Source organism: Erpetoichthys calabaricus, chromosome 4 (genome assembly GCF_900747795.2).
Source record: "Erpetoichthys calabaricus chromosome 4, fErpCal1.3, whole genome shotgun sequence".
Lineage (NCBI taxonomy): Eukaryota > Metazoa > Chordata > Cladistia > Polypteriformes > Polypteridae > Erpetoichthys > Erpetoichthys calabaricus.
In genome coordinates, this window is record NC_041397.2 from 4282037 (window position 1) to 4306005 (window position 23969).

The following is a 23969-nucleotide window of genomic DNA, read 5'->3' on the forward strand; positions in this document are numbered from 1 at the left end:
GATATTAGTAGCCGTCCATGAACCACCACAGCTTTTCCATTCAATTAAGTTCAACACTTCACTGTGACACGTGGCACAGTGGTAGCACTGCTGCCTTGCAATTAGGAGACCAGCTTCCTCACACAATCCCAGGACTTGCAGGTTAGGTGGATTGCTGGTGCTGAATTGGCCCTAGTAGTGTTCTTGGGGTGTCTGTGGGTGTTTGTCCTGTGCGGGGCTGGCACCATATTCTTGCCATATGCGCTATTCTAGTTGGGATAGGCTCCAGCACCAATACCCCGCGACCCTGTTCACGACTAAGAGGGTTAAAAAAATGACTGATTGACTTTGGCTTGGCTATTTCAGGAGGGAACTTTCCTTTGCTTCGGCCATTCTGATGATTTCCTAACATTCTTATGTAGCATTTGTTGGTGCCCATCATGTTCTAGTGCAGTGCTGCTCAAACCTGGTCCTAGAGACCCACTGTGACTGCAGGTTTTAGTTCCAACCAGCTTCTGTTTTTAATTGGACTCCTGGGCTAATTAAGTGAACTGTTATTTCTCAAGTTCTGTATTTTGGGAACAATATAGCAATTAGAAAAAACTAAGTATGGTAAAAAAAAAATATATATATATCTTCTTCTTTCGGCTGCTGCCGTTAGGGGTTGCCACAGCGGATTATCTTCTTCCATACCTTTCTGTCCTCTGCATCTTGTTCTGTTACACCCATCACCTGCATGTCCTCTATCACCACATCCATAAACCTTCTCTTAGGCCTTCTTCGTCTCCTCTTCCCTGGCAGCTCTATCCTTAGCACCCTTCACCCAATATACTCAGCATCTCTCCTCCTCACATATCCAAACCAACACAATCTCGCCTCTCTGATTTTTGTCTCCCAACCGTCCAACTTGAGCTGACCCTCTAATGTCCTCATTTCTAATCCTGTCCATCCTCATCACAACCAATGCAAATCTTAGCATCTTTAACTCTGCCACCTCCAGCTCTGTCTCTTGCTTTCTGGTCAGTGCCACCATCTCCAACCCATATAACATAGCTGGTCTCACAACCATCCTGTAGACCTTCCCTTTCACTCTTGCTGATACCCGTCTGTCACAAATCACTCCTGACACTCTTCTCCACCCATTCCACCCTGCCTGCACTCTCTTCTTCACTTCTCTTCCACAATCCCCATTACTCTGTACTGTTGATCCCAAGTATTTAAACTCATCCACCTTCGCTAACTCTGCTCCCTGCATCCTCACCATTCCTTTGACCTCCCTCTCATTTACACACATGCATTCTGTCTTGTTCCTACTGACCTTCATTCCTCTCCTCTGTAGAGCATATCTCCACATCCCTAGGGTCTCCTCAACCTGCTCCCTACTCTCACTACAGATCACAATGTCATCAGCAAACATCACAGTCCACTGGGACTCCTGTCTAATCTCATCTGTCAACCTGTCCATCACCATTGCAAATAAGAAAGGACTCAGAGCTGATCCCTGATGTAATCCCACCTCCGTCACTCCTACCGCAGATCTCACCACACTCACACTTCCCTCTTACATATCCTGTACAACTCTTACGTACTTCTCTGCCACTCCCGATTTCCTCATACAATACCACAGCTCCTCTCTAGTCACCCTGTCATGTGCTTTCTCCAGGTCCACAAAGACACAATGCAACTCCTTCTGGCCTTCTCTAAACTTCTCCATCAACATCCTCTGAGCAAACATCACATCACATCCACCTTGAATGCTACCATCACTCATACCGCAGACCTCATATATTGTAGTGGACTGGTGCCCTGCCCGGGGTTTGTTTCCTGCCTTGTGCACTGTGTTGGCTGGGATTGGCTCCAGCAGACCCCCGTGACCCTGTAGTTAGGATATAGCGGGTTGGATAATGGATGGATTTATATATACAGTGCATCCGGAAAGTATTCACAGCGCATCATCACTTTTTCCACATTTTGTTATGTTACAGCCTTATTCCAAAGTGGATTAAATTCATTTTTTTCCTCAGAATTCTACACACAACACCCCATAATGACAACGTGAAAAAAGTTTACTTGAGATTTTTGCAAATTTATTAAAAATAAAAAAACAGAGAAATCCCATGTCCATAAGTATTCACAGCCTTTGCTCAATACTTTGTCGATGCACCTTTGGCAGCAATTCCAGCCTCAAGTCTTGTTGAATATGATGCCACAAGCTTGGCACACCTATCCTTGGCCAGTTTGGCCCATTCCTCTTTGCAGCACCTCTCAAGCTCCATCAGGTTGGATGGGAAGCGTCGGTGCACAGCCATTTTAAGATCTCTCCAGAGATGTTCAATCGGATTCAAGTCTGGGCTCTGGCTGGGCCACTCAAGGACATTCACAGAGTTGTCCTGAAGCCACTCCTTTGATATCTTGGCTGTGTGCTTAGGGTCGTTGTCCTGCTGAAAGATGAACCGTCGCCCCAGTCTGAGGTCAAGAGCGCTCTGGAGCAGGTTTTCATCCAGGATGTCTCTGTACATTGCTGCAGTCATCTTTCCCTTTATCCTGACTAGTCTCCCAGTCCCTGCCGCTGAAAAACATCCCCACAGCATGATGCTGCCACCACCATGCTTCACTGTAGGGATGGCATTCACACCAAAGAGTTCAATCTTTTCTTTCTCATGGTCTGAGAGTCCTTCAGGTGCCTTTTGGCAAACTCCAGGCTGGCTACCATGTTCCTTTTAGTAAGGAGTGGCTTCCGTCTGGCCACTCTACCATACAGGCCTGATTGATGGATTGCTGCAGAGATGGTTGTCCTTCTGGAAGGTTCTCCTCTCTCCACAGAGGACCTCTTGAGCTCTGACAGAGTGACCATCGGGTTCTTGGTCACTTCCCTGACTAAGGCCCTTCTCCCCCGATCGCTCAGTTTAGATGGCCGGCCAGCTCTAGGAAGAGTCCTGGTGGTTTCGAACTTCTTCCACTTACGGATGATGGAGGCCACTGTGCTCATTGGGACCTTCAAAGCAGCAGAAATTTTTCTGTAACCTTCCCCAGATTTGTGCCTCGTGACAATCCTGTCTCAGAGGTCTACAGACAATTCCTTTGACTTCATGCTTGGTTTGTGGTCTGACATGAACTGTCAACTGTGGGACCTTCTATAGACAGGTGTGTGCCTTTCCAAATCAGGTCCAGTCAACTGAATGTACCACAGGTGGACTCCAATGAAGCTCCAGAAACATCTCAAGGATGATCAGGGGAAACAGGATACACCTGAGCTCAATTCTGAGCTTCATGGCAAAGGCTGTGAATACTTATGTACATGTGCTTTCTCAATTTTTTTATTTTTAATAAATTTGCAAAAATCTCAAGTAAACTTTTTTCACGTTGTCATTATGGGATGTTGTGTGTAGAATTCTGAGGAAAAAAATGAATTTAATCCATTTTGGAATAAGGCTGTAACATAACAAAATGTGGAAAAAGTGATGCGCTGTGAATACTTTCCAGATGCACTGCATATATATATTATATATATATATATACAGTACTCTGCAAAAGTTTTAGGCAGGTGTGAAAAAATGCTGTAAACAAAGAATGCTTTCTGAAATATAAATAATGATCGTTTATTGTTATCAATTTACAAAATACAAAGTGAGAGAACAAAAGACAAATCTAAATCAAATCAATATTTGGTGTTCCTACCTTTTGCCTTCAAACCAGCATCAATTCTTATCGGTCCACTTGCACAAAGTCAGGGATTTTGTAGGATTCTAGTCAGGTGTCTCATCAACCAATTCTACCAAACAGGTGCTAATGATCATCAATGTCACACATAGGTTGAAACACAGTCATTAACTGAAACAGAAACAGCTTCAAACTGGGTGAGGAACAGCCAAACTCTGCTACCAAGGTGAGGTTGTGAAGACAGTTTCATGTCATGGCAAGATTGAGCACAGCAACAAGACACAAGGTAGTTCTACTGCATCAGCAAGGTCTCTCCCAGACAAAGATTTCAAAGCATACTGGGGTTTCAAGATGTGCTGTTCAAGCTCTTTTGAAGAAGCACAAAGAAAGGGGCAACGTTGAGGATCGTAGACGCAGTGGTCAGCCAAGGAAACTTAGTGCAGCAGATGAAAGACACATCAAGCTTATTACCCTTCGAAATCGGAAGATATCCAGCAGTGCCATCAGCTCAGAACTGGCAGAAACCAGTGGGACCCAGGTACACCCATCTACTATCCGGAGAAGTCTGGCCAGAAGTGGTCTTCATGGAAGAATTGCAGCCAAAAAGCCATACCTCTGACGTGGAAACAAGGCCAAGCGACTCAAGGATGCATGAAAACATAGAAACTGGGGTACAGAAAAATGGCAGCAGGTGCTCTGGTCTGAGGAGGGAAAATTTGAAATATTTGTCTGTAGCAGAAGGCAGTTTGTTCTTTGAAGGGCTGGAGAGCGGTACAATAATGAGTGTCTGCAGACAACAGTGAAGCATGGTGGAGGTTCCTTGAACGTTTGGGGCTGCATTTCTGCAAATGGAGTTGGAGATTTGGTCAGGACTAATGGTGTTCTCAATGTTGAGAAATACAGGCAGATACTTATCCATCATGCAATACCATCAGGGAGGTGTATGATTGGCCCCAAATTTATTCTGCAGCAGGACAACAACCCCAAACATACAGCCAAAGTCATTAAGAACTATCTTCAGCGTAAAGAAGAACAAGAAGTCCTGGAAGTGATGGTATGGCCCCCACAGAGCCCTGATCTCAACATCATCGAGTGTGTCTGGGATTACATGAAGAGATAGTAGGATGTGAGGAAGTCTACATCCACAGAAGATCTGGGGTTAGTTCTCCAAGATGTTTGGAACAACCTACCAGCCGAGTTCCTTCAAAAACTGTGTGCAAGTGTACCTAGAAGAATTGATGCTGTTTTGAAGGCAATGGGTGGTCACATCAAATATTGATTTGATTTAGATTTCTCTTTTGTTCATTCATTGCATTTTGTTGATTGATGAAAATAAATGATTAACACTTCCATTTTTGACAGCATTCTTTGTTTACAGCATTTTTTTCACACCTGCCTAAAACTTTTGCACAGTACTGTATATAGTTTATAAAAAATATATATACGTTACACTTTTTGAAAAAAAAAACCCTGCAATGATTATAACGTAATGACATTGTTTTATTTTTATAATTTATCGAGTTGTCTATATGTATCAGATGTCACTATTTATTTCATAATTGCCATTTTATTTACTTTATTCCGTAAATGATTCTGTAGCTGCCTGATCTTCCGCCGCTTTAAACGACGCGCTCGATTCACGAGAACGCGCTTTGCGCTGTGCCAGGTGATGAGACGTGCGCTCCCGTTTTGTGGCGCGTGCTCGTGTGTAATGCGCGCCCCCACACGGTGCTTGTCTTGTGAAGATGGCTACGGAGCTGTGGAACCGAGTGGAGATTGTACGTCCTTGTACCATATCGACGACAAATTTCTGTTTTAGCGAGGGCACAGGTACGTGGAAGTGTGTGCGCTGATGTATTTAATTATAGGGGATTCGTTAAAAGTGGACTTGACCGATCGCGGAGTTGAGTGAGGCGGCCACGTGCGTTTTGAAGTGTACACGTTTTGTGAACGCACGGATGATTTCTAATGTGTAGCCCGGAAGGCTGTTGGTTACTTTGTTTTAATGTTTTTTTTTGTATTGACTGTTTATAACTGAGAACAAAAGTTTGTTAGAGTGGCACTGGGAAGAAGTAAACACGAACGGCTTCGCCGTGCGGTGAGAGAAGCCAGCTGATGTACGGTGGCCGACGAGCGCCAAGCTGCGGCGCGCACATCATAGGACCCCGCGTTTAGAACTAAAGTAGCAGAGTTTATGTAAAAAAATAAGTTCAAGTCGGGCAGCAACTGTTGAACCGACGTACATGTAACGGTAGCAACTTTTGTTATTTTAACCACGAAAATGAACCCAATAAGAAAGTCGCACGTCCGTTTATGCAAGGTGTAAAAAAAAAAGATGGAAACGCATGGCGAATTGTTAGGACGATTTGCTAGATTTGTAATGGCTGATCTCAAATACTTTTTACATTTACTTATTAAAGCCGATTTACAGCATTTATGATACAATTGGTTCCATTTCTTTTGGTTTTACAACTGGAGCCCAGGTAGGTGAAGTGACTTGCTCAGGGTCACACAGTGTCAGTAGTGGGAGTTGACCCCGCAACGTTAGAATTTGAAGTCCAAAGCCTGAACAGCTCTACACCACACGGCCTACTTTTAAAAAGCGTTATAATTAACAAATTGATCAATACATAAGTAGGCATTTTACCACAAGTGAGGTATATACAATAGCATTCAAAAGACATTTTCATGTTTGGATAGAAATCAATACTCCCCAAGACATATCATTTAAATTGATTTTAAATTTCAGCCACAGCATTACAAGTGATGCTAATGGCTGCTACTGCTTGAAATGCCTGATTTGTTTTAAAATTTATTTTTCACATATGACTGCTAAGCCCTATTTTTAGCAGCCATTCCTCCAGTGTCCTAATGGACATTTTTAAATGCTAATTGGTTATTAGAGAAACCTTTGCATTTGTGCCATTAATCCCTTGTTCTGTTTAATGAAGCAATTAAATTGGCTTTCCTTGGGTTGGCAGGGTATTGGCGTTTGTAAAGTGCTGTTCTTGTTTCAGAAATGGCCAAAATGAAACTGCTTTCTCAAGAAACATATCGGTCTGATGTTTTGCTTACCAAAGGCAATTCCATGTGACAGATTGGCTTGCGCTTTAGAAGAGGTCAGCCACATGAAGCTAAGCACGTTCGGACCTGACTCGGATGGGCAACCATATAGAAAAAGCCGAGGTTGCTGCTGGAAATCGGTGTTGGTGAGGCCAGCAGGGGTTGCTTACCCTGTGGTTTGTGTGAGGATCCCCAATGCCCCCGTGCAGTGACAGGGGGGGACACTGTGCTGTAAAAATGGTGTCGTCCTTCGGATGGGAGATAAAACCGAGGTCCTGACTCTCTCTGGTCATCAACGCTCCTTGGGCCTCCTTTTTAAAGAGTAGGGGGTATCCCGATATCCAGACGAAATTGCCCACCACAGCCTACAGTTGTGGCCAAAAGTTTTGAGAATGACCCAAGAACTGGTTTTCACAAAGTTTGCTGCTTCAGTGTTTTTGTCAGATGTTTCTATGGTATACTGAAGTAGGATTACAAGCAGTTCAGAAGTCTTTTATTGACAATGACATGAAGTTTATGCTTAGAGTCCATATTTGCATTGTTGGCTCTTCTTTCTTTTTCAAGACCCCTGCAATTCACCCTGGCAGGCTGTCTGTCAATCAACTTCTGGGCCAAATCCTGACTGATGGAAGACCATTCTTGCATAATCAGAATTGGTGGGTTTTTGTTTGCTCACCCACTTTTTTGAGTATTTACCACAAGTTTTCAATGGGATTAAGGTAGGGTTTGGGGGGGATGGTGGTTTTTGGCCATGGCCCCCAAATTTTGATGTTTTGCTCCCCGAGCCACTTAGTTGTCACTTTTGTCTTATGGTCCGGTGTTCCATCATTGTTGCTCACCAAACTGTTCTTGGATGGCTGGTCCCATTCTTTATTTGTGTCTGTGTTCTTAGGCAAAATTGTGAGTGAAATTCAATTCTGACAAACTCTGAGCATTGATGATGCAAGAATGGGCTGCCATCAGTCAGGATTTGGCCAGGGCGCATTGCAGAGGTCTTGCAAAAGAAAGAAAGGCCGACACTGCAAATTATTGCATAAACCTAATTGAACTGTCAATAAAAGCCTTTGAAACTTCTGAAATGCTTGTAATTCTACTTCAGTTTACCATAGAAGCATCTGACAAAAAGATCTAAAAGCACTGGATTAGCAAAGTTTGTGAAAACCAACACTTGGGTCATTCTCAAAACTTCTGGCCATGAATGTAGTCAGTCTGGCCCCCTAAACATTTTTTTGAAAAGTCTTGCTTCCTGTAAAGTTTTTGCTGACAGGTACCTACTGGGTATGCACAAGTATAGTTTTGGTTTTACTGCTTCACGTAGGAACTCTGAGAAATAGACATTTACAGTAATCCCTCGCTATATCGCGCTTCGCCTTTCGCGGCTTCACTCCATCACGGATTTTATATGTAAGCATATTTAAATATATATCGCGGATTTTTCACTGCTTCGCGGGTTTCTGCGGACAATGGGTCTTTTAATTTCTGGTACATGCTTCCTCAGTTGGTTTGCCCAGTTGATTTCATACAAGGGACGCTATTGGCAGATGGCTGAGAAGCTACCCAGCTTACTTTTCTCTCTCTCTTGCGCTGACTTTCTCTGATCTTGACGTAGGGGGATTGAGCAGGGGGGCTGTTCGCACACCTAGACGATACGGACGCTCGTCTAAAAATGCTGAAAGATTATCTTCACGTTGCTATCTTTTGTGCAGCTGCTTCCTGAAACGACATGCTGCACAGTGCTTCGCATACTTAAAAGCTCGAAGGGCACGTATTGATTTTTGATTGAAAAACAAACTCTCTCTCTCTCTCTCTCTTTGTCTGCTTCTGACGGAGGGGGTGTGAGCTGCCGCCTTCAACAGCTTTGTGCCGCGGTGCTTCGCATACTTAAAAGCAAACAGCCCTATTGATTTGTTTGCTTTTCTCTCTATCTCTGTGACAGCCTGTGCTCCTGACACGCACTCCTTTGAAGAGGAAGATATGTTTGCATTCTTTTAATTGTGAGACGGAACTGTGATCTCTGTCTTGTCATGGAGCACAGTTTAAACTTTTGAAAAAGAGACAAATGTTTGTTTGCAGTGTTTGAATAACGTTCCTGTCTCTCTACAACCTCCTGTGTTTCTGCGCAAATCTGTGACCCAAGCATGACAATATAAAAATAACTATATAAACATATAGTTTCTACTTCGTGGATTTTCTTATTTCGCGGGTGGCTCTGGAACGCAACCCCCGCGATGGAGGAGGGATTACTGTATGTGTTTACTGACAGTAACGTATTTAGTCATGTTTATGTTTCGCATAAGCTATTAAATTCAACAGAATTCAAAGTGTTTTGCTCCTCATTTTCTTTTGTATTCAATGTCTGGTGCATCACGTTGCAGTGTCCAACAGTAGTCAGCAAGCATTGACGGACTCCAGTTGCCCTGGTATTGTCTCTCCATCATAGCAATGTCCTGGTGAAACCTTTCACCGTGTTCATCACTGACAGCACTGAGATTTGCGGGGAAGAAGTGTGAGTGGAGGAAATAAATCTTGAGTGACATGTTGCACTTCATTGTCTTGTATGCTTTGAGAAGTTTGTCTACCAGCTGAATGTAGTTTGGCGCTCTGTAATTGCCCAGAAAATTGTCAACAACGTCTTTGAAGGCTTTCCAGGCTATTTTTTCCGGCCCAACTAACAGATCATCAAACCGCTTGTCACTCATAACATGTCTGATCTGGGGGCCAACAAGAATGTCCTCTTTGATCTTGGCGTCAGTTATCTGTCTTTAAATAATGAAAACCTTTGCCTTCCTTGTTCAGCGCTTTCACTAAATTCTTCATGAGTCCCAGTTTTATGTGAAGAGGAGGCAAAAATATCTTTGCCAGGTTGACAAGCGATTCATGTGCCACATTTTTCTGTCCTAGAACTAACTTTTTACGGAGTGGCCAGTTCTGTCGACTCTTTGGCATAGCTGTCCCATTCACAGATGAAACAACAGTACTTTGTATAGCCGAGCTGCAGTCCTAGTAACAGAGCAACGACTTTAAGATCTCCACAGATATTTCAGTTGTACCTGCTCTACTGGACGTGCTTCAGCAACAGTTTCATATTCTCATACGTTTCTTTCATGTGTGCTGCATAGCCAACAGGTACTGAACGATAAACGTTGCCATTGTGTAGCAGAACAGCATTCAGGCTTAACATTGACGTATCAATGAAGAGATGCCACTCTTCCGGGTTGTGATAACAACCCAAGGCCGAGAACAATCCTTCAATGTCACAACAGAAACGGAGACGGTCAGCTTGTGCAAAATATGTGGTTATATCATGATGTCGGCCTCGAAACACAGAAATTTTCATACCTGGTGACCGCAAACACCATTCCTGCAGTCTTGAACCCAGCAGCTCGGCTTTTGCTTTTGACAGACCCAAATCTCTGACCAAATCGTTCAATTTGACTGTGTTATCAGATGTGGATCGCCTGATGAGCACGGTTCAAATTCCGGCTCAATGTCACTGTCCGTACCATGCATTGCAGTTTCTTTATCTGGTTTGTCTAAGGTCCAATCCTCTGGTGGTTTCAGAATTGGAAGACTGTCATCATGTGGCACGGGTCTCATTGCTGAAGGCAGATTAGGAGATCCAATTGATGAGAAACCAGACACATTAGTCAAACAGAAGTAACAGTCCGTCACATGGTCTTTCTGTTGTCGCCATATCGTCCAGATGTAAACACTAGCATAGAGAATCGCTCGCGTACTGAAGAGTCTATAGCTGCAGTTGGAAGCTGCCGTCGCTGTACTTTGTATATAAGAGCCAGATCGAATGTTATTTACTTATTTACCTTTATTTATTTATTTATTTATTTATTTACTTACTTACTTACTTCCTACAGCGTAAAGTCACAAGTAGACTGCAAAGCTTCCCGTGTACATATACAAAGTACAGTGACGGCAAAAGTGCGACGTGCATTCTTTCTCCGATGTACAACCGTCATCATCATCTGAGTTCACCTCTGTTATAGCGCATCTTTATGTGAAAAAAGCAGTGTCAGATGGGGAGGGATCGTGAACGCGACTGAGAGAATAAAACTGAATAAAAAAAAAAAAAACGAAGCTAACCTTTACAAGTATCATAAATTTACACCAGCTGTTACAGACTCAAATCAAATGTATGTTTTTATTCTAAGATAGTAAGAATAAGAGCAGCTCAGTTCTCAAAACGGAGTCGTCCGGGGTCGAACCTGTGAAGTTTGGACTACCAATCAACAGTTGTTACCGTTGCACCACCGAAGCAATCGTATCAAAGGGGTGTCAATGTTGCACTCTAACGCAGGTTTGTTTTCTGCAGTTATATTCTTGAATAGAAGCACACTTGTTCTGTTATATTTGTACCTTTTGTGAAAGTGTTTATTTGATATTTGGACTTCAGGCTTCACACATTAAACACATCATGTCTACATTTTGTCAATTATTACTAAAACATGAAAAACGTTTGTTTTAACGATGTGTTTATATAGATTGTTGTAGACACGGAACACACAGGAAATGCATATGTTCCAAATAACCATATAGTATTTATAAAAGGTGTCATTTTGCTTCACTGCTCACTATACAACTCTAAGCAACTGACACACAGGTAAACAGACTTGAGCTGAGAAAACTGTACGGCTGCTTGCTGCTTATCGACACATTTACAGGACAAAAGATGCTGATGGAAAGGTGCAAAGCAATTTAAGGTGGAACGGATCCACGAGTTTTTTCGTAGGCTATGGTAATTCTAGTATTAACAGAATCATGAAACGGAAACCTGCGGCTTCTTAGATGTTCATCCAGACTCTCCATGGATGAGTTTTTCAATGCACTCTTGAAGTCATTTTGCCGTTCCTGGACAGATTTGCCACTGTTCCATGTTTTCTACATTTGGAGTTGATGGCTTCCACGGTGGTCCACTGGACTCCCAGGGTTTTAGACATTGAGTTGTAAGCCTTTCCCAACTGGTATATGTTGTGACATTTTTTTTTGATTGAGGCTCGGTGTGCTGATTGTTGAGACTTTTTAGTCAACGCCATGTTGTTGGAAACGTTCTGTTGAAGTGATGTTGAGATTTGACAGGGCTGGTAGCCTTCGGACTTGGGTGTGACTAATAGTAATAACAGTGGCGGGCCGTCAGGGCCTTCAAGGCCTTCTCTGCTGGCCTAAAAAAATATCTGAATCACAAACTGATGTTAATTATATTTTGTCCATGAATACTTATTAAATAATTCCAAATAGTCTGTCCGCTTCCTTTCATAGCTTTTCCGATGGCTGTGCTGCTTCCAGACATGTATTTTCGTATTAAAGCATTTGACCAATCACATTTCAGCCATCATTTGTTGCCAGGCAGGATCAAAGTCAAAGAAGTCTGCCTGGAGGCCTTCACAATCTGTTCTGCAGGCCCTCTAACACAAAATAAATGTCGATTAAACTGCTGCTTCAACCAATCAGATTTTGAGTTGGTTTCACTAGGGCCCTCTAGCAGGCGTACGGCAACGTCACCGTATTCAGACCCATTGATTGGATAGAGAAGAGAGATGCTCTAAAGGAACTGTTTCATCACATCCTGGAGCATCATGACGAGTATGATGAGGACACTGTGCGCTGTGCTGATGGATATAAACCACGTCTGGATGATTTTGAGTTTTGTTTTTTACTTCACACATTCAGTGGCATTTTTGAGTATTCAGACGTGCTCTTTTCAATAGTACAGGACAAAAAACTGGATGTGTAGTTTTGTCTGGCTAGGGTAAAGGAGTTCTGTGACACTGTTGAGCGAGATAGAAGCCGATATGAAGAACTCTACGAGGCCACTGAACGCACCGCAGGCGCTTTGAGCGAACGAAGCACTTTTTGATCTGTCTCGGCTAAAAACAGAACTGACTGTAATGTATGCCATGGATGATTTTGCAGGAAAATCTCCCACTGATCTCCTTGACTTCCTTCATAAGAAAAATCTGAATGAGAGCATCATGGGGCAACTGTACACATTGGTATGTTTGGCAGTGACCATTCCCGTGTCCACTGCTTCTGTCAAGCAGACATTTTCAGCCCTAAAGCGAATTAAAACTTATGCCAGAAATACGGCAGGGCAGGTTTGACTTTCAGCATTAGCTTCGATGGCGATAGAAAGGGACTTTGTGATGGAACTGAAGCGCACGGATAATCTGTACGACAGAGTAATTGAACTGTTTTTGAGGAAAGAGAGGAGGATGGATTTTGTTTACAAATAATCCGAATTTTTGGTGAGTAAAATGTTGCGATTTTCCTAAATAATATTGCAAGTTTATGAGTTATTATTGATGTTTTTTATGTGTGTTGCGGGCTGTAGCTGCAGTAGAAAGGAACTTGTTCACCCCTGGTTTGTCTATTCAATAAAGGCATTTATTGTGGCTACAGGAGTTATCTATCTGCGATGCAACGGCTCTTTATACTGTATTTCTGCATATTAAGATGATTTTTATAACCATAAATTAGTTTTTGAGGGGCGGGTTGATTCAGACGGAGCACTACTGAAGGCCTAGGTGTGAAATGCACGGTCCGCCACTGAATAATAATAATAATAATTTGCATTTATAGAGTGCCTTTCACAAACACAAGGTCGCTTTACATACAGAGTAAAAAAAAAATTACACAGAAGACAAAAGTTTGTAGAAGAGGAAAGTTTTCAGTCGAGATTTAAAAGTGTAGAAAGTGGAGCAAACTTGAAGAGACTGAGGAAGAGGGGCCATAACACCGAAGGATGTGCCCTCCCAGGGTGGAGAGTCTGCTGCGTGGGACAGTAAGGACCTGAGAGAGTGACAAGGACCTAGGAGCTGAGTGAGGTAGAGGGGGGCAAGGGTTATGTAGGACTTTGAAAGTGAGAAGCAGAATCTTGAATTTAATCTTTGATGGAAGTGGGAACCAGTGAAATTGGGGGAGAACAGGAGAGATGTGAGCAAAACGCTTTGTGTGGCTGTGGAGTTCTAAATGTACTGTAGCCTCTGTGTAGATTTTGCAGGGAGGCCGATGAAGAGGGAATTACAGTAATTGATACAAGACATTATGAAACAATGAACCAGAGTTTGAGCATCATTAAAGGACAGAAGTGGACGGAGACGGGCAATGTGACGGAGATGACAGAGTGACATTTTGGAAAGAGACCTAATGTGTAGTGCAAAGTTAAGTGATGAATCGCACAAGACACCAAGATGTCTGACAACAGGAGCAGGTTTGACATCAACAGAAGTTGGATGCCTTAGAAAGTTGGGAGTTTTAAGTTTGAGAAAGTGATTTTCCATCCATAGTTTAAGATCAGTGATGCAGTCAGTGAGTGTGCTGGGAGGTGAATCTGTAGGGGAGTCATGTGTACTAAGATATAACTGGATATCGTCAGCATAGCAGTGGAAGTTAAGGCCATGTCTGTGAATAATCTGACCAAAAGGAAGGATATAAAGTAGAAGGAGTAACGGCCCAAGGATTGAACTCTGAGGGACGCCGCACGACACAGGTGAGGTGAAGGATTTCTATCGGCCGAGTGTGACAAACTGTTGCCTATTAGAAAGATATGATGTGAGCCATTGAAGGGCTAAGCCAGAGATCCTACAGCAGAGGAATTTGACAGGAGGATTTCATGATTAACAGTGTTAAATGCTGCACTTAAATCAAGAAGGAGGAGAATATTAAGGGAACCATAGTCTGCAGACTGGAAAAGAGCATTAACTATGTGGAGAAGTAGGGCTGTGGAGTTGGTAGATAAATCCTTCAACTCTGGCTCCTTAGTTTCCGGTACTTCAGACTTCGACTCCTCTGTATTTTAATATGCTAAGGTATTTTCCATGTTGATTGAAGGAAGGCAACATACATGTCATTTAACCACAGAACTACTGGCTAGGAAGCTGACTCTCTACCGTATTGGCCAATTTAAACAAAAAACAAGAACCCCTGAACACACATCAGGCCATAGCACACACCTCCACCTACATCATTACACTTGTTTAAACTCAAATGAACTTGTTCAACGCATTATATCTGAAATCAAATGAAAACAATTTTTGTAATGTACCATAATCCAGATTACAATATGTGAATGTCCAGTTGTATAATAGCTCAACTGAACTTTACACTAGTAGTAACACCATCTATGCACTGGGCTTTATTCTTACATCAGATAAGTACTTAATTAGGACTATTGTTTGTGAAATGGGGCATTTGAACTTGCTACATATTTTCATTACAATTTAAATTTATTAGGAGTCGATACATTTTTGCCAACTCCAACCCCAACTCCAGGTACCCAAAATTGTCTCCCAACTCCACAGCCCTGCGGAGAAGAGCTGTCTCAGTGCTGTGTGCGAAAACCAGACTGAAAAGGCTCATAGAGTCTAGAAGAAAAGAATGGATTTGTGTAGCAACCACACATTCCATCACCTTAGCCAATAAAGGAAGATTAGAGAGAGGCCTGTAACTGGACAGAGAAGACTAGTCGAATTGAACCACTTATTGTATTTGATTGGGTGACTAAGGGGAAATTACTTTTTCACATCTGTGATATCAAACTTTATTTTTTTTTTCCCTTCATTAACTCAAATGATCATTTAAAACCTGCATGTTATGTTTACTCAGGTTGTCTTTTGTATTTTTTTACTAAATTTGTTTGGATGTCATAAACAATTAAGTGTTATGAATTGGTAAAAAAAATAATAAAAAAAAATTTAAAAAAACATGCTTTTATTTAACGTACTAAAATGAGAAAGTACTTTTTTTCCAGGGATGTCACAAACTTGATTTTTTTCATGTACAAACCATATTGTACGTGTGTCAATATATTATTGTGACTAAAAATAAAAGCATGGGGCGCTCATAATATATTTCGTGTGTAATTTAAAGAATTCTAAGCAGAGTTTTTCTTTACTTAAGCTATTTCTGCATATTATTGTTCATGTATAAATTACTCTTGATTAAAGAAATAAAATTTGACTTGATGTAAACTTTAATAGTATTTTAAGTAGTTAATTTTCATAAGACATTAAACAAATGGAAATATATTTTGAACTTTAAAGTATATGAACAATTGACTTTTAGTTAAAATTTCTGTAGAAAGAGAGATCGATAACATTAAATACTATTAAATGTTATCTACTGTAGTAGACTGTACTAATTTGAAATGTTAAATTAAATCACTGTTTTAAATTAGATTGAAATGTTATTTCTTTTATTGAAAGTAATTTATATATTATAGATATGAAATATCTTATGCGCACCCCATGCTTTTATTTTTAGTCACAATAATATATTGACACATGTACAATATGGTTTGTATATGAAAAAATCAAGTTTGTGACGTCCCTGGAAAAAAAAGTATTTTCTCGTTTTTAGTACATGTTAAATAAAGGCATGGTTTTAAAAAAGTTTTTTTATTATTTATTTTTTATTTAAGTTTTTAGTCTTGGAAAAATGTTTAATTAATTTTTTAGAGAAATTAGTATTATTATTCCTATATAAATCAGCTATAAAATTTGAAAGAGTTTAAGTATTTGAAAATGCATTGTTTTATTAAGGTTTTTATTTTTTTTACAAAAGATAGGATTAGCCAGTCTAGTGGACGTTGCGTTTTAGAGTGTGATCCGAGAGTACTATGTGAATTTGTTTTCTTTGTGTCTTGAACTGATGTTATTGCGTATTCAGTAATTACGCCTGGAGTTGTCTCATTCGATCCATTTTCTTGTAAAGCCTTGTTGTTGTAGGGCTTCTTTCTTGTGAGCTTAGAGCAGTCCATTTCTTGTATACGTAAGCCTAGTATGGTGATTCATCTTCATATTCGATGGCAAAATGACTGATCGAATATTATGAAGTCTTCCTTGATCACATTGAAGTTACGTACGGCTAAATATCCATTTTCTTGAATCGGGTAAGCTGATGTATTTCCTTTCGTGAGTTCTCTAATGCCTTGGTATAGGCTATCACTTTCAAGCATATTCACGTCCAAGGTATTTGTTGTCGATTGTCATGGTGGTATAATGACAGCTTGGACTATGTTGGCAAGTACCATTGCGCAACATTGAACTCCTGTGTATTCCGATGCCTTCGCTGGTTGAGTTGTCTTATTACTTGTGACATGCTTTTTACAGTGATAACATAGTAGTAAGGTTGGCTTCAATAACAACTCATCAGGCAGGTATCTCATAGCTGCAATACTTGGTGAACACCTTACAACTTGAACTGGATAACCTCGCTTGGTATAGATCTTGCAGATGCTATCAGAAAAGGTGTTGATAGCAGCATCGAAAATAGTGAAGCTATGTGTCAATGCTGCTCGCTCTTGTGCAATAGGCTGACTCATTAGTTGTAATCGTTCAGCGTGCTGTTCAGGTGTTTCTACTGATCTTGCTCGTGAATGTTAAAGTCGATCATTCTCCAGCTGTCTTGATCTTAGTTCTACTGGTTCTTTACATTGATAGTATTTTCTTCTCTTCTCCAGTCGAGCGTCTTTAGATTCTTCACTTTTGCTAGCTAGCTTCTCTTGAAGCTTTTGCTTCTTTTTCTGTAGGCGTCTCTTTAGTTGTGTGGCAGTTTCATTTCACTTTCCTTTCCAATAATCCGTTTTCATAGCATTGGTCGTCATCGTTAATTCAGTCCGGTTTATATAAATATTATTTAAATTAATTTTTGTTCCCACGTACATGGGGCAAGTGACGGTCGATCATGCCAGAGGACTCTTAGGAGGACAAGGCATTTATACAACAGGGTGCGCCCGGTTTTGCTTTACATCCCACCCACATACCATATTGATTCCTTCTTAAGGAGCCGCCGAACGTTATATTTTTGAGTATAGGGTTGCGTTTCATCAATATCCACAATCATATCAAATATCCATCCATCCATTATCCAGCCTGCTGAATCCGAACACAGGGTCACTGGGGTCTGCTGGAGCCATTCCCAGCCAACACAGGGCACGAGGCAGGAACCAATCCCAGGCAGGGTGCCAACCCACCGCAGCGTATCAAATATTATAATTGAAATATGTATTGTCATCGGAAATACGCATAATAATGCATGCAAAATTTGAAGTCAATTGGACAAAAGGAATGGCTTCAAATTTGCGATCTACGATTCCTACAGATTCATACAGAGCACATTAATAAAAGCATGTAATAATAATAATAATAATTTTTTCGAGTGTAGGGGTGTGTTTCATCAATATCCACAATCGTATCAAATATTATAATTGAAATATGTATTGTTATCGGAATTATGTATGCATGCAAAAATTGTCGATTGGACAAAAGGAGCGGCTTCAAATTTGCGATCTACGATTCCTACTAGACATACAGAGCAAGTTAATAAAAGCATGTAATAAAAAAAAAAATGAAGGGAATCCAGAAGAGGGCAGATACTTTTTCACGGCACTGTTGATGGCTTTAAAAGAGGATTTTTAATTTACTTTTATTGTTTTTCATTTTCTGTAGGTAACTGCCTAAAGGGCCTTCTCCGTCACTCTCATAACGTCTTGGATTTGCTGAGGAGCAAAGCCTTCAAACTGGAAGTTTCAGTCTTGCATGGAATTCTATATTCATACAACCATCGGCTTCACCATCATAAGCCCTTTAAAGCCCTGAAACAGGTAAATAAAAATCACATTTAGAATTCAGAAAGAATTAACACAACTAGCACATTTCAGCTGCATTGTGGAATATTAATATACCAGGTAGGTCCAAAATAAAATTAATAGAACTTAATTTGTCCCCATGGGGGATATTTGGCTTTTCAGAGAAGCTCTTTAAATAAATTAATAGATAAATAAATAACTATACACACACACACCCACACCAGAATGACTAAAGAGCAAGAAAATTACAAAGGAAGATAACTTCTGTCAGCATTGTTCATAATGGTACTCAGTTTTGTCTTCCTTCTCTTCTCCTCTTGTAGCTGTAGGGGGTCCAGAAGTACATCCCATAACTGAGCCTACCCTTTTAATTAGTTTGTTGATTTGGTGGGCCTCTCTCAAGATGGTGTCACCAGCCCAGCACACCACACTGGCCACCACAGAGTTGTAGAAAATGTGAAGGATGTCATTTCCCACATGTTTTGTCTTGGTAGAGTTCTCTATTGCTCTGCTTTTCCCCTTTTGTATTATTAATGTGTAGCCTTTGTCAGAATGCCTCAAATTTCACAGACTTAAAACTGTTTCTAAGGTATTGTACTTTATAACTTCTCACCACCTGCCCTTCTAAATATATAACTTCAGGCAATTAGGTGTAGTAAACGACAAGCAGGAGTTAAGTTACAATTAAAATAATGTATTATTGATAATATTCATAAATAACAATAAGCAAAGTACAAGTGAATATTGGCAACCATACAACCCGACAAATGCTGATGTGTAGTTTCAGGGGTACAGAGACTTGTTTATTACTTAAAATGTCTTTAGTTAAGTCCTCATTTTTGGTCAGCTTTCCTCAGAACAGGCCGCATGCCTGTCTCAATATGGCTGCCGAGCTGTGCTCTGCATTATGTTGTCCTTTTCAGTTCATGGTGTGAGATGCTCCTTCATCACTTGGTAAGAGATAGAGAGTGAGGGGTAAAACAAGCAAATTTATAGATTCTCTGTCCACACCCTACAGCCAATAGGGCGTCACGGTACTTAAAGGCTTCTGATACAAGCCAATTCCAAACAGCCATACTTCAGACCAATGGGGTACAGAATACCTTCACACCTGCCACCAAAACCGTTTGTTAAGGTGAAGCTTGCCAGCTGGGCAGTCTGGCTTTCCTGTGGGGGTTGACTGAGAGGCTCCTACAGAGAATCACTGGCCAAACTGGTTTGAGGCACCTCCCCCAACCCTGTTGTAAAATTCACTATCCTGACTTAGTCAAGGGGGGGTTTGGTAAACATGAATGCTTCTAACTAATACAATTCTGATACTACATTGTTTTGCCTAATTTACAATTAAAGACATACAAAATATTTATCAACTTGTATTCACACATTAAAGGAACATGGTCTTTTAAGGAAAAAGAGCCTGCTCTGCCCTATCTTCTATATTTCCTTTGTGTTCCAAGACCAGCCTCACCTCTAATGGATGTGGACCCCCAGGTTTTGATAGGAGTGGACCACCTCTACATCCATTCCTTGAATATTCTACAAACAAAGAGGCTCTTTGGTGTAGCAGAATAAGCAGTTCTTTGGTTTTGCTGATTTTAAGTTGGAGACAATTCTCAGAGTTCCCTCCGACTCCTCTTCTCTGTCTAATCCCCCTTAATATTACACCCAATAAGTGCAGAATCATCTGAGAATTTCTGCAAGTGACCTGACCTTGTGTCATATTTCTAGTCTTAGGTGTACAGAGTAAAGAGAGAACCAAACAGGCCTGCTCCTTGTGGTGCTCCGGTGTTGCTCACACAATCCTTGAGTCTCACAGATGGTGGGCTGCCTGTCAGATAGTCCATCATGCAGGACACCACAGGCTCAGCTACCTGCATATCTCTGAGTTTACCCCTTAATAGGGATGGCTGCATGGTATTGAAGGTGCTGGTGAAATTTAAAAAAAAAAAAAACATATCCTTCTTGGTGCTGCCAGCCTTGTCCTTCCTTGTGGAGCAGATTGGTAATTGCATCCTCCACTGCCATCTTTGTCTGATAGGCAAACTGCAGTTGGTCCAGGTGGTCTACCACAAGAGGACTCATATAATCCAGGACAAGCCCCTCAGAGGTCTTCATAATGTGAGATGTGTCACTGGTCTATAGTCATTAGGTGAAGAGGTGTCTGTCGTCTTTGGATTTTTGTGGTGATTCTTAATTTTTTTTTCCTCACTCACCAGGTAGATCAATGTCTAAAACGTGTGTATGATATGAAACTGGAGGCCATCCTTGAAGATCTTAAGGACATGTGTCCCACGAAACTCCCAAAGTAAGATTTTAATGTTAAAGTTTTCTGATTGTCTTTCATACCTGTTGTGGTGTGCAGGTATGTCATTTATTTTTTTGAATAGTTAACCAATGTCTGTTGTACTAGGGTGTTGTACCGTATTGGCCATTATGGATATACAATCATGGCCAAAAGTTTGGAGAAGGACTCAAGTGTTGGTTTTCACAAAGTTTGCTGCTTCAGTGTTTTTAGATCTTTGTGTCAGATGTTTCTATGGTGTACTGAAGTAGAATTACAAGCAGTTCAGAAGTTTCAAAGGCCTTTATTGACAATTCCATGAAGTTTATGCACAGAGTCAATATTTGCAGTGTTGGCCCTTCTTTCTTTTTCAAGATCTCTGCAATTTGCCTGGCAAACTGTCAGGCAATCAACTTTTGGGCCCAATCCTGACTGATGGCAGCCCATTCTTGCATAATCAGAATTGGTGGGTTTTTGTTTGTCCACCCACCTCTTGAGGATTGACCACAAGTTCTCAATGGGATAAAAAGGTCTGGGGAGTTTCCTGGCCATGGACCCCAAATTTTGATGTTTTTCTCCCTGAACCACTGAGTTGCCACTTTTGCCTTATGGCCCGGTGCTCCATGATGTTGGTCACCAGGCTGTTCTTGGATGTTTGGGACAAGTTGCTCTCCGAGAATGTTTTGGTCCCATTCTTTATTCATGGGTCAGGATCAGGGGACCAGCAGTGCAGAACTTGATCAGTAATGGCAGTTGGGAGTGAGGCGAAGATTTTTGGAGGATGGCCTGGTGTGAAGAAGGACAGCAAAGAAGCCAAGAAAAACATCAGGGACAGACTGATATTCTGGGATTGGACTGCTGAGGACTGCTGGGGTCAAGTAATTTTTTCTGATGAATCCCCTTTATGATTGTTTGGGGCATCCAGAAAAAAGAAAAGGTGAGAGGCACTACCATCAGTCCTGTGTCATGCCAACAGTAAAGCATCCTGAGACCATTCAGGTGTGGGGTTGCTTCTCACTCCCAATTTGTCCTAAGAACACAGCCATGAATAAAGAATGGGACCCAAACATCCTCCGAGAGGAACTTCTCCCAACCATCCAAGAACAGTTTGGTGACCAACATGATGGAGCACCGGGCCACAAGGCAAAAGTAAGAACTAAGTGGCTCTGGGAACAAAGCATTGAAATTTGGGGGTCCATGGCCAGGAAACTCCCCAGAGCTTAATCCCATTGAGAACTTGTGGTCAAGAGACGGGTGGACAAACAAAAACCCCCAAATTCTGATTATGCAAGAATGGGCTGCCATCAGTCAGGATTGGGCCCAAAAGTTGATTGACAGCCTGACAAAAAGAAAGAAAATATTTTTTTTATTTATTTGAAACTTATGAACTGCTTGTAATTCTATTTCAGTATACCACAGAAACATCTGACAAAAAGATCTAAAAACACTGAAGCAGCAAACTTTGTGAAAACCAAAACTTGTCCATCCATCCATCATCCAACCCGCTATATCCTAACTACAGGGTTACGGGGGTCTGCTGGAGCCAATCCCAGCCAGTACAGGGCACAAGGCAGGAAACAAACCCCGGGCAGGGCACCAGTCCACTGCAGGGCGCACACACACACACACACACGCACACACTAGGGACAATTTAGGATCACCAGTGCACCTAACCTGCATGTCTTTGGACTGTGGGAGGAAACCGGAATACTCGGGAGAACATGCAAACTCCACGCAGAGAGGACCCGGGAAGCGAACCCGGGTCTCCTAACTGCGAGGCAGCAGCGCTACCACTGCACCACCGTGCCTCCCACTAAAACTTGTGTCATTTTCAAAGCTTTATTGCCACGACTGTAGTGAGAAGTCAAGCAAAACAATGTCTTTTATTGGCTAGCTTAAAAGATTACAATATGCAAGCTTTCATTTTTTTTTTTTTTTTTTTTTTTAAGCAAGCACACCAGTAATTTTTTATTACAGAAAAGTGCAAATCACTTCACTCCCTCCATTAGGTTTGGGACAAAGACACATTGTTCCTTGAATTCCCTCTCAACTCCACAGTTTAAATTACAAATCCAACAATTCAAACAAGACAAAGTGCACATTGCAGACTTTCATTTAATGGGATTTGCACACATTTCAGTTACACTGCAAATTTTCTACATGGCTCCCTCATTTCAGGGCACCATAATATTTGACACGCAGAAATGATAGGTCTGTTAAAGCCATTGTCATATTTAGGACTGTCTTGCATATCCCAGCATGCAATGACTGCTTGAAGTCTGCCATTCATTGACATCACCGGGTGCTGAGGAGGAATGGGATAAACTGCCCCAGTCCAGGGGTGCAAAGCCTATAGAAACTTACACCAGAGGGCTCAGGGGTGGAATTGCTACCATAGGAGCTTCTACAAAGTACGGAATGAAGGGACTGAATACCATTAATGAGAAATTTCAGTTTGGGAATTTTAATAAATTTGCAAACCTTTCATGTTCACTTGGTCTTTATGGGATATTAAGTGTCTATTGATAGGCAAGAACGGCAAATTAAATTAATGGGCTCTGCATGTTTTATGAATCTGTTGTATATTTGATTTTTGAAAACTTTTAAAAATGACCGGGCATTCTTCTGCTAAGTCCTTATTTATTTGTTTGTTTGTTTGTTTGTTTGTTTGTTTTTTATCTTTATAGATCTGTGCCTAAGGGGAGTGTACATGAAGTGCCAAGCCAGCCGATATTGGAGTGGTTTTTACTTAAATTACTGGGAGGCTGCAAACTTCTGCTTTGTGCTATGGACAGTTGCAGCAAGGTGTTTCAGTATCCTTTGTCAAGCAGGAGGAATTTCATGTTTAACGTGTTCCAGCCCTGGCAATGCCAAGGTTGGCATCTAACATACAGCCCTTGGAATTGGGTTTGTTGTGATCCACTCTGACTTTGTACAAAGCTGAAAATGAGACCAATCTCAAGTGGACCTTTTGTGCAAATTCAATGACAACATTGGCACAAACGCCCACCCCGGGCAATAGAGCCATGTAGCTTTACAAGCCCAACTGCATCATGGAACTTAATTCTTTCTTTTTAATAATTCTTTGCATTTATATAGAGCTTTTCTCACTACTCAAAGCGCTCAGCAATTGCAGGTTAAGGGCCTTGCGTAACAGAGCAGAATCCCTATTGGCATTTACGGGATTCAAACCGGCAACCTTCCGATTGCCAGTGCAGATCCCTAGCATCAGAGCCACCACGCCGCCTATTTTTTGAATGAATTCAGTGGTTCTTATAAAACTAAATATATGACAGCTGCCTATAAAAAGTATTCACCTCTTGCAAATTTTCACATTTTTTTTGTTATATAAAATTTAATGGGGGGAGGGTTTGATTTGACTTTTTT

At 41.3% G+C, this 23969-nt stretch overlaps 1 protein-coding gene across 1 annotated transcript in view; it reads left to right on the plus strand.

The window, feature by feature from the left end:
• Positions 1-5295: 5295 nt before the first annotated feature.
• Positions 5296-23969, plus strand: part of nepro (nucleolus and neural progenitor protein) — a 37328-nt gene continuing 18654 nt past the window's right edge. The window contains exons 1-4 of the mRNA XM_028799223.2: positions 5296-5469; positions 18162-18316; positions 20518-20606; positions 23270-23395. Coding sequence (XP_028655056.1) covers positions 5385-5469; positions 18162-18316; positions 20518-20606; positions 23270-23395 — 455 coding nt within the window. The 5' untranslated portion in view covers positions 5296-5384. The remainder of the gene's footprint in view (positions 5470-18161; positions 18317-20517; positions 20607-23269; positions 23396-23969) is intronic.